This window comes from Pristis pectinata, chromosome 8 (genome assembly GCF_009764475.1).
Source record: "Pristis pectinata isolate sPriPec2 chromosome 8, sPriPec2.1.pri, whole genome shotgun sequence".
Taxonomy (NCBI): Eukaryota; Metazoa; Chordata; class Chondrichthyes; order Rhinopristiformes; family Pristidae; genus Pristis; species Pristis pectinata.
This window is the reverse complement of record NC_067412.1, coordinates 38496729-38513678: the sequence shown is the minus strand read 5'-3', so window position 1 is coordinate 38513678 and position 16950 is coordinate 38496729. Positions and strand designations below refer to the sequence as shown.

The 16950-nt window shown below is 40.2% G+C and overlaps 1 protein-coding gene across 1 annotated transcript in view; it reads right to left on the bottom strand.

Moving 5' to 3' along the window:
• Positions 1–16950, bottom strand: part of lmf1 (lipase maturation factor 1) — a 560127-nt gene that overhangs the window by 174831 nt on the left and 368346 nt on the right. The window contains exon 6 of the mRNA XM_052021392.1: positions 356–523. Coding sequence (XP_051877352.1) covers positions 356–523 — 168 coding nt within the window. The remainder of the gene's footprint in view (positions 1–355; positions 524–16950) is intronic.

The window sequence follows — 16950 nt, the reverse complement described above, 5'->3', positions numbered from 1 at the left end:
AAATTCAGTTAAGGGAGAAAGAAGTAGAAAGATGTGCTAATACCATGAATCGAAATAGGGTTGGAGAAAGCCCATATGGGGCAATAATATTGGCAAATATCAGTTGAGCCAAGTTGCCAATTTTTCTCCTGCACCTTCTGCATTATAAACCAACAAGTGTTGCCACTTCATGGGAGACAATTGAAAATCAGAAACAAATACCAGAAAAGAAACTGATGAATTTCAGAGACAATTGAGATGGCAGGACAGTAATCAGGTGAATAGAACACTTTTGATCTTAAATGTTGTTCTTTTTCCTGAGGACCTTTGAAGAAATATCCACAAAGAACTGATTTATGGAAAAATCCAATCCTACCTGGAAAAAGATCTGCAGAATTCCATGGATAACACACATCCGGCGCCCCATAAATAGGAAAAATGGAACAATGAGCTCAATAAAATGGTTGACCAGAACCTCAAAGCTGTGGAACCACCATGGAGATCGATGCATGTAATATGCAATTGGATTAGGCACAGGCTGAGTCTGAAACAAATTACAAAATAAAAGTTGGTAAGTAATAGGGTTGAGCAAACTAGTTTCAACTGATATGTTCAAGGCCTTGATAACAGAAGGGACTATGAACTGAGTTATTGTTCATAATGAAATGCTATGAACAACGCTCCATTTCACATATTCTGCACACCTTTATCTTTAATTTGAAATATAAACCTACTCATAGAAATTCCAGTGATCTAACAGGCTGGTGCATCTTTGGGAATAGGGACGATGGATATTTTTGGCTGTGGGATGGGGGAAGGGGCTGAAGAAGGGGAAAGATCAGTAAGGTCAATGTGAAGTTGTGGAATGGAGTGGAGGGAGCTTGTCATAGCAGCAGAGGCAAAGGGTGGGGAATTTTAGGCACAGCAGATGGGGGCTGGGCAGGAGATCATGCCGGTGGACCATTGGGGTGGTATGGTTGGGCAGTTTAGTGTAGGGTTGGGGGAGACAGTCTGATGATCAGGTCATTATTTCACTTACCAGCAGCCAGTTCTGTTCAATGCTGTGAGAATAAGCCCTAACTGTTCTGGGAGTGTCCAATGATGGGCATTCCCAAGAAACCATGTCCCAAGCTCTCCACCAAAAGGAGTATTACATGGGAATAACATTATCTTGTGAACCCAAGGCAGAATTTGTGTTGGATGGCAAAACAACAAAAAATGGCCAGCTGAACTTCCTGATTGGAATTGGTTTATTATTGTCATTTGTACTGAGGCACAGTGAAAAATTTGTCTTGCATACCCATCATACAGATCATTTCATTACACAGTGCATTGAGGTAGCACAAGGTAAAACAGAGTAAAGTGTCACACCTACAGAGTAAGTGCAGTGCAGGTAGACAATTAGCATGATTCAACCCAAAAATAATCTCAAACCCAATTTACTCCAAGTTAAGTCAATCTTCATTGCACAGCGCAAGAGAAAATAGCATTTTGTGATTCAATGTCTTGGCACTGAGCTCTCTTCTCTGGGACTTCTGGAAGCAGTTGTAACATGTCTATAAATTATAGGCAGCCACCTGAAGTCTTGAGGTGGAGACCTGGTATTCATCATACGTTAGGGAACAGGGAGACGATGTCAGCATCTGAGTTAGGAGCAATGTATTAAAAGGGGCACAGTATGTCCCTTGGAAGCGGAAGAGATGTACTTGACAAACCACGTGGCCTATTGACCACAAAAGTGAACAGAAATGGCTGTATGCCCACTGTGTTTTGTCTGCTTTGTGTGATGAGAAGTGAAAAGTAAGTGATAAGAACTCCAAGGATTGGTTCTAGAACTCTGATGAGATTGAGGACCAATCATCTAGGAGCAGATGAAAGTGGGTGATAGGAGGAAGAAAGCTACAGTATTCACTACAGACTTGGGAGAGAGAACATAATGTAGGTACATGACCCAGGGAGGAAAAACATGGAATCAATATTATGGAGTGAAACTGGATAAATGGCAGAATCTGATCAAGGCCCAGGGCATCACAAAGCAACATCACAGTATTTGTCCTTCAATTTAAGAAATGTTAACTACAACACTGTTCATGCCAATGGATTCCTTAAAGGGAATATCATATTGGACATGCCTTGAAGCGGAAGAGAAGGTTTGCAGACAAGCGAAAGATACATGAGTGATGTTCTGTGGCCAAGAAACCCAAACAGCAGAATTCATTATTTGTTCAGTCCTCTCTTCTTTTATTCTATTTCTATTCTAGTATCAGGAATCTAGGAGAAATGTTGAAGTAGAAGTTTCTTCATTAAGAACATTTTTTATGGATGATACCATATAAACATAATAATACATTTTCATTGGTCTGATATCCATATACAGAAATTAAATGATGAGCATGTTAACTGCACAGCAGAGAATTAGAATGGGGGATGAGGAGTATCACTGGCTTTGGCTTTACAAATGGGAGTAGAGTGATACCAGAACACTATGGACAGGACCATGTAAACAGGTGGTGTTCAGTCTCATAGCACATGCAAAACACCTGGACAAAAGCTAAATTAATTTAAGGCCATTGATGTTTTTCCTGGGTAATGACATGAACACAGATAGAACTCAAGTAACTGAAGAATGACTTTCACATGGTTTGAGAAGTGACAGAGGACATCAGAAGTATTTACACAGCATATTTTTAAACTTGGGCTATATGTGTTTACTTCTAACATTTACTTCCTCACAAACAGTATGACAAAAACACATCCGCATTGCCAATAAACAAGACTGATAATAATCTTTGCACAACCTGGATTTAATAAACTAGTTCTTGTATTCATATTAAGAGAGCACTGATTCCCTCCCCTGGGGATACTACCGCATCCTTCCTTCCTCTTCCAAGACCAATGCAGGAAGCAGCCTGCTATGGCTAGAAGTTCACCAACTTCATCGGGTAAGGGTCACAGAATTATTACTTCCCAGGTCAGCCAGGCAGATGTGTTTGAAAGGCTTCTCAAGTCGTTTCCTGAGGGGAAGCAATTCAAGGTTTCTGCGGTGTCAGACACAGCTAGCTTTCATTTACTGTGATGCTTCAATTTATGGGTTACAACTCCTTCAATTGGACATGGAAAAAACATCTTAATATTATGTTTCTTGAGCCATGTTCTAGATTTAATGATGGAACTAGACAATGGTCAAAAGACTTTAAAACAAATTGGAAGTAAATAAGCAAAAAAATGGTTATTTCTGAACATCAGAGTAGTTTTAAACAATATCTTTGTTTATGAAAACCTAATAAAATCATTTTGTGAATAGTAAATCAATGAGTTGCAGTTGCAAGTCTTTAACATAATGCTTCTTTTTTTCCCCACTTTTTACCAAATAAACTCTAGAAGTACAAGAGCAGAGATGTACTGGAACACCGTCACCTCTAAACTGTTGTAAGCACATACCTTCCTGAATTGAATTATATAGCTTTTCCTCAATTACCATTAGGGTGAAATTCTGGAACTTCCTACTCAACAGCAGCTTTCCACAGGGTTCAAGGATAACCACCATCACCTCTTAGTCAAGGGTAACTAGGATTATAACTGGTAGCTAAGTAACAACTGCCAGACCTGCCATCAAGAAAGTTACACCCAATGATCAAAAAAGGTTTCTGTTTTAGTGATCTTACCATATTTTGGAAACTACACCCATGCATATATGCAGAAAAATCATATGTTCAATTGAACTTTTGAACTATGGAATATGCAATTGAGTCCCAGAATTAATTATTTTTTGAATTTTCTTTTTCTCAGATGGAAATGTTTCCATTAGAATTCCAAACTGGGGTCTCTGGGAATAATCCAGATGGCTTGTGACATCAACAGACTGTTTTAACTGTTGGCTACTGAGCAGATTATTTATGTTTCTGATACCAGAGCATTTTGCACTACAAGCAGCTGAAAATGTGTGAAGTTTTTTTAAAAGTTAGGGAAGGCGGTCTTCCAATTCAGAATTTGCAGAATGATGTAAAATAAAGTTTTAAGTATTTTAAAGAGGTCCTCACACTGAAATTTTAAAAACCTTTAGTAAATGCAGCTCTGACTTAATTGGTCAAGAACAAAGGCAATAGAAATCACTTTTGCCTACAGTCCAATCAGATCTCTCACTAATCAATCTCTCAATCGCAAGCATTCTGCATTAGTCCTAAGCTCCTTGGTTCTATAAATGCAGAACATCCATCACACTACATAATTTGCAAAATGTAAAAAAGAGGTTACTGTGAAAATAAACAAACTGACATACTACAGGTTGATGTTACTGTTCAATGCTAAATGGAAAACCATCAGGCAAATCATTCAGGCAGGTGGACTGATGAGAGTTGGGAGAAAGGTACACAGTACTGCCCCACCCACATGTAATAGTGGTGTGTAGCTATGTGATCTATGCCAATATGTCATGCATGAACAACAGATCACTACAGATATACTTATCTCAACCCCAAAAGCTGAGTCAGACTGCTAAGTGCCCTGATCCTCCTGTGGCAAATACATGCCAACATTTGCTGGAGAGCTTGTTAAAATACACCACAGAGTACACAATGGTGATTCAGCCAATAGCCTGTGATGAAAGTTTCCCATTATCTCTGATTCCAATCATATTCATACATGCTTCCTATACTTCCAGTGCTGCTTCATAAAACCCTACGCTCAACTGGTGAGTTTGATTTTGAGTTTTCCTTAAATATATTATTCAGGTTTTTTTTAATTTTATGCTGCAAAGCTATCCCTTTTGTGTAATATGGGCAGCCCCCGTGTTGCTGCAGGTACCTGAGGTTACTGAAGGCTTCTAAATTGTAATTGCTTTCATATGTTAGTGGCTAATGCATTTCAAAGCACATGTCCTATACTCTGCAGATCAAGTACATTAAAAACTCAATGCAAGATACTGTAGGAACTCATTATTTAATAATGCACTTCTCAGATAACCATGCCCTTAAATTTGGAGCAGCTGCACAGTCTTGAACAGTTTTCTTAACTCTTAAAAGACCAATTTATTCCCATAGCACAATACTTATTGGCAGACTGCTTCTTTTGAATTGGAATTGAATGTATTTATAAATACAAATTCCAAAAAAAGTGTTAATTTCCCATATAAAAATTAGCAATATGAGCCTAACAAATTGACAAGTAAAAGACAAGAAGCAAACTTTAACTAACTGCATCCCTCTCTGCAGTAGCTGCCTTACCTTCTGAATATGTTCAGCATCTTTGTAACGTGATGATACACAGAGGCACATCACAAAGGCTGCCCAAGAAATTTTGGCCATTGTGTGAATAAGGATCTGGTTCCCTCACACCACAATTTCTTGGAATTGGTAATAGTTTGCACTGTAGAGCCAATATACTGCCATCAATTTTCAAAGCAGAGTTGTTTATAAGCCTTAACCTATGTAATATTTATATCATTTTCTTCGGTTTTATTATCCCACAGCTAACATCCCAGCCAATTCAACTTAATTAACAGATGCATCAAATGAATCTTGACCAGGAAAGGATTTGAAAATAGAGCTACTGCTGTGGTTTGGACATGACCAAGGGGGGGGGGGGGGGGGGGGGGGTAACTGCCCACAAAAGGAAGGTAGTTTGAACAAATGCTAATATAAGGATACAAAACAATGAGAGATTTCTCTGAGAATAAGCAGTTGGCTGAACTTAACTGGTATGATCAGGAAAAAGTGAAGAATCAACTACCAGTTGTGAGAAAATGTCAAAGCAGTGGGAAGTTTAAAAATCGTGTACTATATCTGCTTAATATAAAGTTGTGTGTATTATTTTTTAACAAGTGGGGAACATGTGTTGTTCAAGCCTAGTTGTTAGTACAAGATGGAGACTTGAATCAAAATTTAACTACTTTTATTGGAGTAACACCTGCTCTCTTAACTGAAGGGGCATTAGTCTAGGCAAATAAAGGGTACAGGTGGACAAACTTAAATTAATCCTTTGTGGTTATAAAAGAAAACCAGCAGATCTCCCATTACTTCTGAAGGCAAATCAGATAATATATTTTATAATGATAGGGTTAGTCCACCCTATAATGCACCATTGTTGCTGCAGTTTCATTTATCTAACCTATATATGCTGAGGATTGTTGGAAAGAGCCATTCCCTGAGGTTTATTTGAACTTGAATGGAATTGCTTCATGTTGTTGGCAGTCAGTGGTAAAATCCTGGTCCCAAAAGAAATTGACCTAGCAATTCTATCGGATGGCAGTCTTTTCTTAAGCAAGATGCAATAGAATTATGGGAAAAATAATTTGTGATCTGCACTTATTAGGAGTATTGAAAACTTGGCAAGGTAGAGAATAAATTAACTGGAAGTCCCATACAACACTTGATTGGCAGCTCCCCTATGAAACTGAATCCTGGATATATCATTAAAACATGGTCTGGACCAAAGAGAGATCTGTCACCTCAGAGTTATAACCATACACTCCAAGGTGATAAGAGGTGGGGTCTGGTGGTGCATGCAAATGATCTTCCAAGATATCTGCACTTCTCCAATTCTGGCCACTTACTCAATGGATTTAATACTCCACCACTGGTGACACTTCAGTTGGCGAAGTCCTAAGCTCTGGAATTTGTTCCCTAGGCCCTTTCTAACACAACTATCTCTTTGATCAAGCTTTAGGTCATCTTCTCTAATATCTTACATAGGGTAGCATCAGGTTTTGTTTGAGAACTTTCTGCGAAGTCCCTTCCGTCATTTTACCATACTCACGGCGCCTTGTAAATACAAGCCATTGTTGTTGACGCTGCAAGATTTGTATTTGAGATGGTGGTGTGAGGGCACCAAATGAATGCTATCTTCCCATCACATGGTATGTTCTCAGAATTGTAAAGCTTATTAGCAATCACAATTTCTCCAACTTCAGAGGAAGTTCTATTATGCGAAGTAGGAATTCTATATGGAAAGTATCACTCGATAAAGATACAAGAAAAATGGGCATGTCAACATTACGAGATAACTTCCAAACACATTCATTATGATCGCAGTTAGTGGTCTTTTGATTTATTCTGTGACCTGGATTCCTCAAATTCTCTATCTTTGGAATATTCACTGTCTCCTTTCTCTTCGGTTTATCTGTAGGTATGAAGTGTTGGTCCAGTGCTTCAAATGTACAGTATCACTTGTCTTCACTGAACAGCTGGTTGAAATGGTGGAAATCTTTCATAGTGTTTTCAAAATCATGACATGTGATAAGTTTCAGTACAACAAAAGGAAGCAGAACTTTACACAGGAAGACATTTCCAGACAAATGTATAGAAGCCTCTTCCAGAAGTGTCTTAAGTCTTGGCCCTCGACTTCCTTTTGTTTTCCCAGGAGGTATGTTTAGTAATGGTATTGCTGCTGTACTTGGGTTTACTTCTGACAAATGGCCATAGTTCAGGGATGATTGTCTCAGTGTTAACGAGAGTACATAAAAAAACTTCAAAAATTCTTTTTGCAATGTATGCTTCTAAGGAGATAGAATTTGCATTGATTTTACAAGAAGATAGTGTATTTTTCACTCAGTACCCATCCAATGTTTTCTGGCAAAAGTCTCCTTCTGGCAAACTAAAGATTAATTTTGAACATCTCAAGAACCCCTAGAGGCTGTAAGTTTCTGATACAGTGCGGATGTTCTGCAATCATGTGACTTAAGCAGGAACATCTGGCTATCATATCATACTGGAATAGAATCTCAAAGGTATAATAAAAATCAAATTGTTACTTGACCTACAATTGTAAAACCATCCCTTTAATATTCTGCACATTCTTTGTAATTAGCCAACACACAAATTTTAGAAATACATTTCATAAAGAGCACTCCCCCCAAACCTCCAAATCTTCTGAGGCTGAAGCATGAAGCATGAAGCATGAAGCATGTAGCTTGATTTGAATTCTAGTCGACAAATGACCTGGATTAATCAGCAATATAAAATGTGCAGTCCTTATCAACAAGATTAATTGACAACCGTTTGGAAGTGAAAAACCAGTCTGGTCAGATTAAAAATAGCAGTAAATTTCATAAGACTAGAAGCTGAATTGCTCCAAAATAGATGTGCTAAGCCTGCGTTGCATTGCCAACTCACCCATATTCATGCTGGTATGGATTGGAAAAGGGATCTGATCACTATCCTGACGAAAATGTTTGCAAAAAGCTGCCTTCAAGCAGTCAATGCAGGAGTTATGATCATTGTGGTTCAGTACCGCACCAACCCATTCCCCACCAATCGACATGCCACTTTCCATAAGCCACAACACTGCTCAACTGATTGCCAGGAAGATACTCTTGAGCTACATCACCTGTGTCAAGGTTGCCAGTAAGGCCTCCAGAGCAGAGACAGTGAAGATCAATATCTGTAGTCAGTCACCATATACTTGAGAACAGCGCAGACAAAAATATCTATAACCTGACAAGATAGCGTCAAGGTTGGTGCTCTGGCACTTGGACATGTGCATTACTTCTGATGACTGGAAACACACACAGCTGCACTGCTCACACATACTGAGGCAAGCATCTCTGCACCACCTTCGCTCTTCTCATGAACTTGCAAAGCTGAAGCTATGTTTCAAACAGTCACAATTCAACCATGGCAATCATTACTTTCCCATTGCCTCGCAGGATTCAGTAGCCTGCACAGGCATTTGTCTCAACAGATTGGTGAGTGACCAGACAGAAGAAGATGGTCCTCCTTGTGAGTGCCAAGTTCCCAAATTCTGCTGGAGCTGCAGATAAGATGAGTATATGAAGAATGTAAGTACATGAACTATAACATGCCTTCTTTGTTCATACCAATGAGTAGTCTGCCTGTACATATGTATTTGTGTGGGTGCTGGGTACTTCTCCAAACAGTGCTATACACTCCCATCACCATGCTCTCCTCCGCATCTTTATCATTCCTGAGGCTCAGGAGATGCTGTCTACCTAGACACACCCATGTTGCCACTTCCAAAACATCACCATCCCACAAAACACTACACAGGAGCACCACTCTAATTGCACCCAATAGCCCCATACAACAGTTCAAATATCAGCATGGAGTGGGTTGCCCAAGACAGAGCAGAAGCACGAGGGATCTACACCATTGACAGGCTATTGTCAGACAGAGATAGGGAAGTGACTGTGCCACGCAAGAGTCTGATCAGTCCTATGCTTGAGGACTCCACATCAAGCAACCATACATAGGGAGGCTACTCTGTTTGGAGAAATACTTGCCACATTGTCCAGCACAGCTGACAATGATGAGATGGCAAAGTGCACAGGGAGAGATTATCTCCAACTGTTTGCAGCAAAGCCAGGAGCAAATCAGTTCCACTCTGGAAGTGGTGAGCACCTCAGTGCCAGATAACACTGACAGAGCTGTAGCTGAAGCAATAGGTTGCTACTAGTACTGGATGGTCCCCGTGTGTACCTCAGTAGCCTCAAACTGCGCGCACCACTGCTCTTCCTTTTGTCTGCAGACTTAGAGAACTGACAGCTTGGAGCAATGGCAAAAGTGAAGTCAATGGACATCAAAGGGAAAGCACTCTAGTGGTTGGAGTCATACTTCACACAAAGGAAGAGGACTATGGTAGTTGATGGTCAATTATCCCAGCCGCAGGACATCACTGAAGGAGTTGGTCAGGGCAATGTCTGAGGCCCAACTATCCCCTGCAGGTTCACCAAGACATTCCTTCCATCTTAAGGTCAGAAGTGGGGATGTTTACAGGTGATTATGCAATGTTCAAGTCCACACAGAGCTCCTCAGAAATATCAAACAATCCATGTCTGCATGCAGCAAGGCCTTGACAACATTCAGGCATTGTCTGATAACAATCACACAATACTTGTGTCTGGCAATGACCATCTCAAACAAGAGCATCTAAGTAACTACATTGACATTCAAAGGCATTACCATTGCCTGATTGTCCCCACCATCAAATTCCTAGAGCCTTAATATTGATCATACACTTAACTGGACCAACCACGTAAATACTGTGGCTAAAAGAGCAAGTCACAGTTTGGTTAATCACTCACTTCCTGACTTCCCACAGCCTTTCCACAAGTCAGGAGCCCAATAGAATACTCTCTAATTGTCAAGATGAGTTCACCTCCAACAACACTCAACCAAGACAAAGCAGCCCACTGCATCGGCACCCAACCACCACTGACACATTATGGCCGCAGTGGGTTCCATCTGTAAAACCCTGATCTCTTCCATCATGGTGGACAATGTCCATGAACAGATGGGGATACCACCACCCTCAGGTTTCTCTCAAAGTCACACACCACTTTAGTTTGGAAATATATTGCTGTTGATTCATAATTGCTGGGTCTAGATCCTGGAACTCTTTATCTAATAGCAGTGTGGCAGTACCTTTAATTGGTAATTAGTTTATTATTGTCACATGTACTGAGATACAGTGAATTCTGTAACAAAACAGAATGCAGAATATAGTGTTGCAGTTACAAAGAAAGTACAGTGCACGTAGACAAATGGAGTACTAGGCCCATGATGAGGTAGACTGTAAGGTCAAGAGTTCATCTCATCGTATAAGAGGTCCATTCAAGAGTCTTACAACAGCGGGATCGAAGCTGTCCTTGAGCCTGGTGGTACGTGTTCTCAAGCTTTTCTATCTTTGGCCCGATGGAAGGAGGGAGAAAAAAGAATGATTGGGGTGGGAGGAGTTCTTGATTATGTTGGCTGCTTTCCCAAGGCAGAGGGAAGTGTAGACAGGGCCAATGGAGGGGAGACTGGTTTTCACGATAGAGTGGGCTGCGTCACAGCCCTGCAATTTCCTGCGATCTTAGGCAGAGCAGTTGCCATACCAAGCTGTGATGCATTCGGGCAGGATGCTCCCTATGGTGCAAAGGATTACTGTGGTTCAAGTCAGTGGCTCAATACCATTTTCTTGACAGCAATTAGAGATAGGCATTAAAGGTCAGCCTTACCAGCAAGATCCACAATGCTTAAATTTAAAAAAATCTATCTATCAGGAAGCAGAGTTGCTTTGTGGAAATTGATCTGTGGCTGGTTTCACAGCAGCTGTGTAGCTTGGGTCACAGCAGATACACAGGGTTCCACCAGCTTTGTGGAGCCTCGAAGTATTTTCCTCCGTTATGGTGTCAACACCTCACCTCCCACAACTGGTTCTCAAGCATGTGCTTCTGGTCAGCAACCATGCACTTGGGAATAGTGCAACAAGAAAATCTGTGCCTTCACGAGATATGTCAAGGTTAGTGTACTAGAGCAGAAAAACTGACGCAGTTCACAATGTTCCGAATGATCATTGCATAAGGGGTGACATCACTCGGAAAGCATAGTTTCATGAACAGATGTGAGGTGTCAAGTTTCGTGAACTACACAATATTCACAGATTTACCGCGTTTCCAGGATTTCCTCACAAAACGATATTCAATCACATACTGCTTAAAGTCACTGCATTATATGATCCAGTTTCTAGGCAATTGTTACTTGAAGCCAATCCATTTACATTTTCAAAGATTTACATTTCATATTCTGGTGCACTGATGTAGCCAGAAGTAAACCAAAGGGAACACTGTTGGGTGCAAGTGACTCCAGAGGGAATCGTCTCACTATAAATGCCTGCTTTCCCAAAAACTAATGCATTGGATTGTGATTACTATCATTTCAATAGTAGCGGTACATACAGTAGCTTTTGGCATCATAGAACAGAGCTTACTAGCAGGGATGTCAAGTGGATACCAACAGCTGCGATCACCACCTCAAAACAGGCAAGAACAGAGTTAAACTTTGATCTGTAAGTTTGCAAACTTGCTGAAAATAATAGAACTCCAAAAAAATATACAACACAAACAACTTGCATTAATATAGCAACACCAACAATGTAAAATGTTCCACAGTGCTTCATGGCACACTATTTGACAAAATCATAGGTCAAACTACCCGAAAAGGAACCTGAACAATTCCTAGCACCAAGAATGATTACGTCAGCTATATCAGTGAATTTGAGTAGGACAACAAAGCTCATAAACCAAAGCATATCCTTACTTCATTCTCCACTAGTAAACTAGTAATGATTTATCTTTCCTCAAAATGCAGCATCCAAGCCTCTTTGCACTTGCTTCACCTACTAAAGCACCACACAACAGACACAACAACTTCCAAAACATGAGGAACACACTAATAAAAGCAAATTACTTGAAAGATCAGTGAGCACACATAACTATCTGGGAAATCCTAGTGCCATTCACTTGGGCTTAACCCCTAGGAAATTCCCAGCACGTTACAGGAAAGACTAATCCAATGTTTAAATAAATGCAAGCTTTCAAAAATGGATAGCAAGATACCAGGCTTGAAATTGCTGCTAGTAAGTGATTACTAGGGGGGAATACACAAACCAGAGGTATTCTCTGGTAAATGTCTGATTTAATCAAAGATTTCAGGGGAACTGATAGGGTCGATTGAGAGAAATTATTTCCTTCATTTGGAGAGTCTAGGACTAGGGGGCATAGTCTAAAAATTAGAGCCAGGCCTTTCAGGAATGAATTTACGAAACACTGCTACACACAATGGATAACAGAAGTTTGATACTCTCTTCCACAAATGATGTACGATTCTATGGCAATTGCTCATTTTAAATTTGATATTGATAGTTTTGTGTTAACCAAAAGGTAGTAAATGATAATGGGAAAAAGAGTACATGGACTTTGGTTAAACAATGATCTTATTAAATAACAGAATAAGCTCAGGGGCTGAATAGCCTGTTCCTGCATTCTGAGTGAATAATTCCAATCTGTCCTTTGACCTCTGAAATCATTGATTCCAACTGCATTTGCAACACAGGTGAGCCTGTCCAATTCAACATCAGGATCTGTTTAACTGATGATCAGAAGGTAAATAAATTCATCAGGACTATGTTGGTATGATTGGTCTCTCAGACAATGTACCCTGTTTGCCATATTGTAAATACAATAGCCATGATCTTTCGAGCAGGATTGTCCCCCTGCTACAATACTCAATCCTTGGTCGCCAACTCCATCATCCCTGGTGTCCACTGCCTCAGGCTAAATCAGACCACTGCCATCAATTGCATTGTACTGGACCAAGCTGACTTTTTAACACCATATTTAGTTTACTGAGTAAGGTATTTAGCTCACTGGGCAACACAGTTGGCATGGACAACTTGGGCCAAAGGGGCTGTTTCCATGCTGTATAACTCTACATTTGTAAATGCATGAAATGTGCAAAATAAGGTCAAAAAGGTTGGTGAACTACAGTCACAGATAGCTGCGTGGGAATATGTTGTGATGGCAGTATCAAAAGCTTGGCTCAAAAAGGAACAGGACTGTGCATTTAATATTCATAGAATCAAAGTGTTCAGGAAAGATAGGGAAGGAAAGAAAGAAGAGTGGCAGTAGTGATTAAAGTGTTGGATAGAGAGGATATCATAGAGAGATCAAACACAGAAAATGTTTGGTTGGAGCCAAGAAACAGTAGAGGAAACATTACACTGCTGGGTGTAATCCATAGGGGACACGATGCATGGAAAAAATATAGAGGGGCAAATATGAAGGGAAATTATAGAGGAGTACAAAACTATAATGTATTACTAAGGGGGGGTGGGGGCTTCAGTTATCCCAATGTAAACTGGGATTGTAATAATGTTAAGTGTAGAGAAGGTGAAGAGTTTCTGAAATGTGTCCAGAATAATTTTCTGGTTCAACAAGAAAGGTGTTAGTGCTGAATCTGGTTCTAGGGAATAACATGAGGCAAATGTTCAAGTTCCCATAGTGAAACATTCGGGAGACAGCCATCATGACATAAGATTTAGTTAGTTATAGAAAAGGAGAAGGTGCAACCCAAAGTATACATAATTGACTGGAGGAAGGCCAATTTCAATATGTTGAAAGTGTGAATCTGGCCTTGGTAAACTCGTATTAAAAGGTGACTTTCAACACTGTATCAGAATAATCAATCAGATCTCAGGAAAAGATTGAGTCACATGAGGGGCAAGGAAAGAACAAACAAATCCAGACTCTTGGATAACAAAAGAGATACAGAAGATGAAGAAGCGAAAAAAAAGCTGTGCATGCTAAGTGTCAGGTTGTATATACCAGCAGCAACTAGACTGATTACAGAAGAATTAGAGGGGAAGTGACAATTCAAATTTGAGAGGCAAAGAGAGTGAATGAGAAAAGATTGGCTGCAACATAACTGGGAATCCAAAATGATTCTATAGTATATTGATAAGTGGTAACTGGTTTATTATTGTCACATGTACCAAAGTACAGTGAAAGACTTTGTTTTGCATGTCATCCATACATATCATTCCAAAACATAAGTACGTCAAGGGAGTACAAAGGGAAAGGCAATAACATAATGTGGAATATAGTGTTACAGTTACAGAGAAGGTGCGGTGCAGGTAGACAATAAGGTGCAAGGGCCACCACAAGGTAGATTGAGAGATCAAGAGTTCACCTTTATCATGCAAGAGATCCATTCAAGAGTCTTATAACAGCGGGATAGGGGCAAATCACGTTTAATGGAATTGATAGAATTTTTGATGAGATAATAGGTAGAGTTGATCAGGGTAATGTGGTTTATATGATGTACATGAACTTCAGGAAGGCTCTTGACAACAGTTTTATAAGCAAAGTTGAAGCATGTGACATAAAAGGGCATCAATAGCATGGATGTGAAGTCAGCTAAGGAAAAGGCAACAGAGGGTCATGCTGACTGGTTGTTTTTCAGGCTGGTGGAAGGTGAACAGTGGCATTTCCCTGGGATTGGTATGGCAACCACTGCTTTTTTGATCTATATTAATGACCTAGACTCGGGCTATAAGTCACAATTTCTAAATTTGTGGATGACACAAAACTTGGTAGTATAATAAATTGCAAAGAGGGCTGTGATAGATTGCTACTGGATATAAATAGGCTGGCAGATTGGGCAGACACAAGGCAGAGGAGATTTAATGCAGAAAAATCTGAAATGAAGAATTTTGGTGGGAAGAATGTGAAGAGGTAATAGAGAATAAAGGTCACTGTTCCAGAAGGAGTGCAGGAGCAGAAAGACCTGGGATATGGATGCACAAATCATTGAAAGTGGCAGGGCAGATTGAGAAAATGGTGAATAAGGCACATACAATTCTGAGTGTTAGAGGCATGGAGTACAAATGTAGGAAAGTTATGCTGCACTGCTCAACTAGAGCAGTGTTTTTATTTATTTTTTTTATTTTATTTACAGCGTGGTAACAGGCCCTTCCAGCCCAACGAGTCCGCGCTGCCCATTTTAAACCCAAATTAACCTACCCGAATGTCTTTGGACGTTCAGTTCTGTTCAAAAAAGTGAATAAAAGTGACTATAGGGGAACTGATGGGTAGCATTTCCACATTCTTATGTGCATTTTAACATCAGGACCAGGAATCTCTCCCTTATCTATCTAATCTTGGCTGGTATCTTAAGCCATTTAAACACACTTTTACTTGTTAAGGTAGCACCTATCTATAAAAATAAAACTTCATAGGATGCCACTAATTTATGTATATAAGACAACAGATTTTTCTTAAAACATAATGAATACAGTTTTCCAAATGCCTACAACAAAGTTAATGGACCAATATCATTCAATACCCTTCTTGGATGTTATAGTAGAGCCACTTGTGATAATTTACCGAAATTCTCTGGACTCTGGGCAGGTCCCAGCAGATTGGAAGACAATGAATGTCACGGCACTGTTTAAAAAAGCATGTAAGCAAAAGGCAAGTAACTATAGGCCAGTTAGTTTAACGTCTGTAGTCGGGAAAACACTTGAAGCTATCATTAAGGAGAAATAGTGAGACATCTGGATAGAAATGGTTCCATCAGGCAGACACAGCATGGATTCAGGAAGAGCAAGTCCCATTTAACAAACTTACTGGAGCTCTTTTAGGATATAATGAGCGTGGTGGATAGAGGGGAACAGGTGGATGTTGTATACTTGCATTCCCAGAAGGTGTTCAGTAAGAAGCCGCATTAAAGACTTATCCATAAGATAAGGATGCATGGAGTTGGGGATAATGTATTAGCATGGATAGAGGATTGGTTAACCAATAGAAGGCAGACAGTTGGGATAAATGGGTGTTTCTCTGGTTGGCAATCAATTGTGAGCGGGGTGCCGCAGGGGTCAGTGCTGGGCCCACAACTGTTCACGATATACATTAAAAATTTTGAAGAGGGGACCGAGTGTAGTACATCTAAGTTTGCTGATGACACTAAATTGAGTGGAAAAGCAACTTGTGCAGTGGATGTGGAGAGTCTGTAGAGAGATATAGATAGGTTAAGTGAGTGGGCAAAGGTCTGGCAGATGGAGTACAATGTTGGTAAATGCGAGAGGAGAGATTAAGTTGCCCGGGACTATACTCGCTGGAATTCAGAAGAATGAGAGGAGATCTTATAGAAACATATAAAATTATTAAAGGGATAGATAAGATAGAGGCAAGAAGGTTGTTTCCACTGGTAGGTAAGACTAAAACTAAGGGGCATAGCCTCAAGATTCGGGGGAATAGATTTAGGACAGATGAGGAGGAACTGCTTTTCTTGGAGAGTAGTGAATCTGTGGAATTCTCTGCCCAGGGAAGCAGTAGAGGCTACCTCATTAAGACACAGTTAGACAGATTTTTGCACAGTAGGGGAATTAAGGATTATGGGGAAAAGGCAGGTAGGTGGATCTGAGTCCATGGCCAAATCAGCCATGATCTTATTGAATGGCAAAGCAGGCTCGATGGGCCAGATGGCCTACTCCTGCTCCTATTTCTTATGTTCTAAAAGGAAACACACGCACGCACGCACACACACGCACAGAAGTTATGGTTCAGCATGGCATAAGAACTTGAAGTGCTCTCTTGAGCCTGTGACCTTCCATAAGATTCAGAACCTTTTCTTTGAAGTGAGCTTATCTTTGAAAACCGGAGATACTTGACCTTTCCTGAGGCCTTGGGGCTGAGCT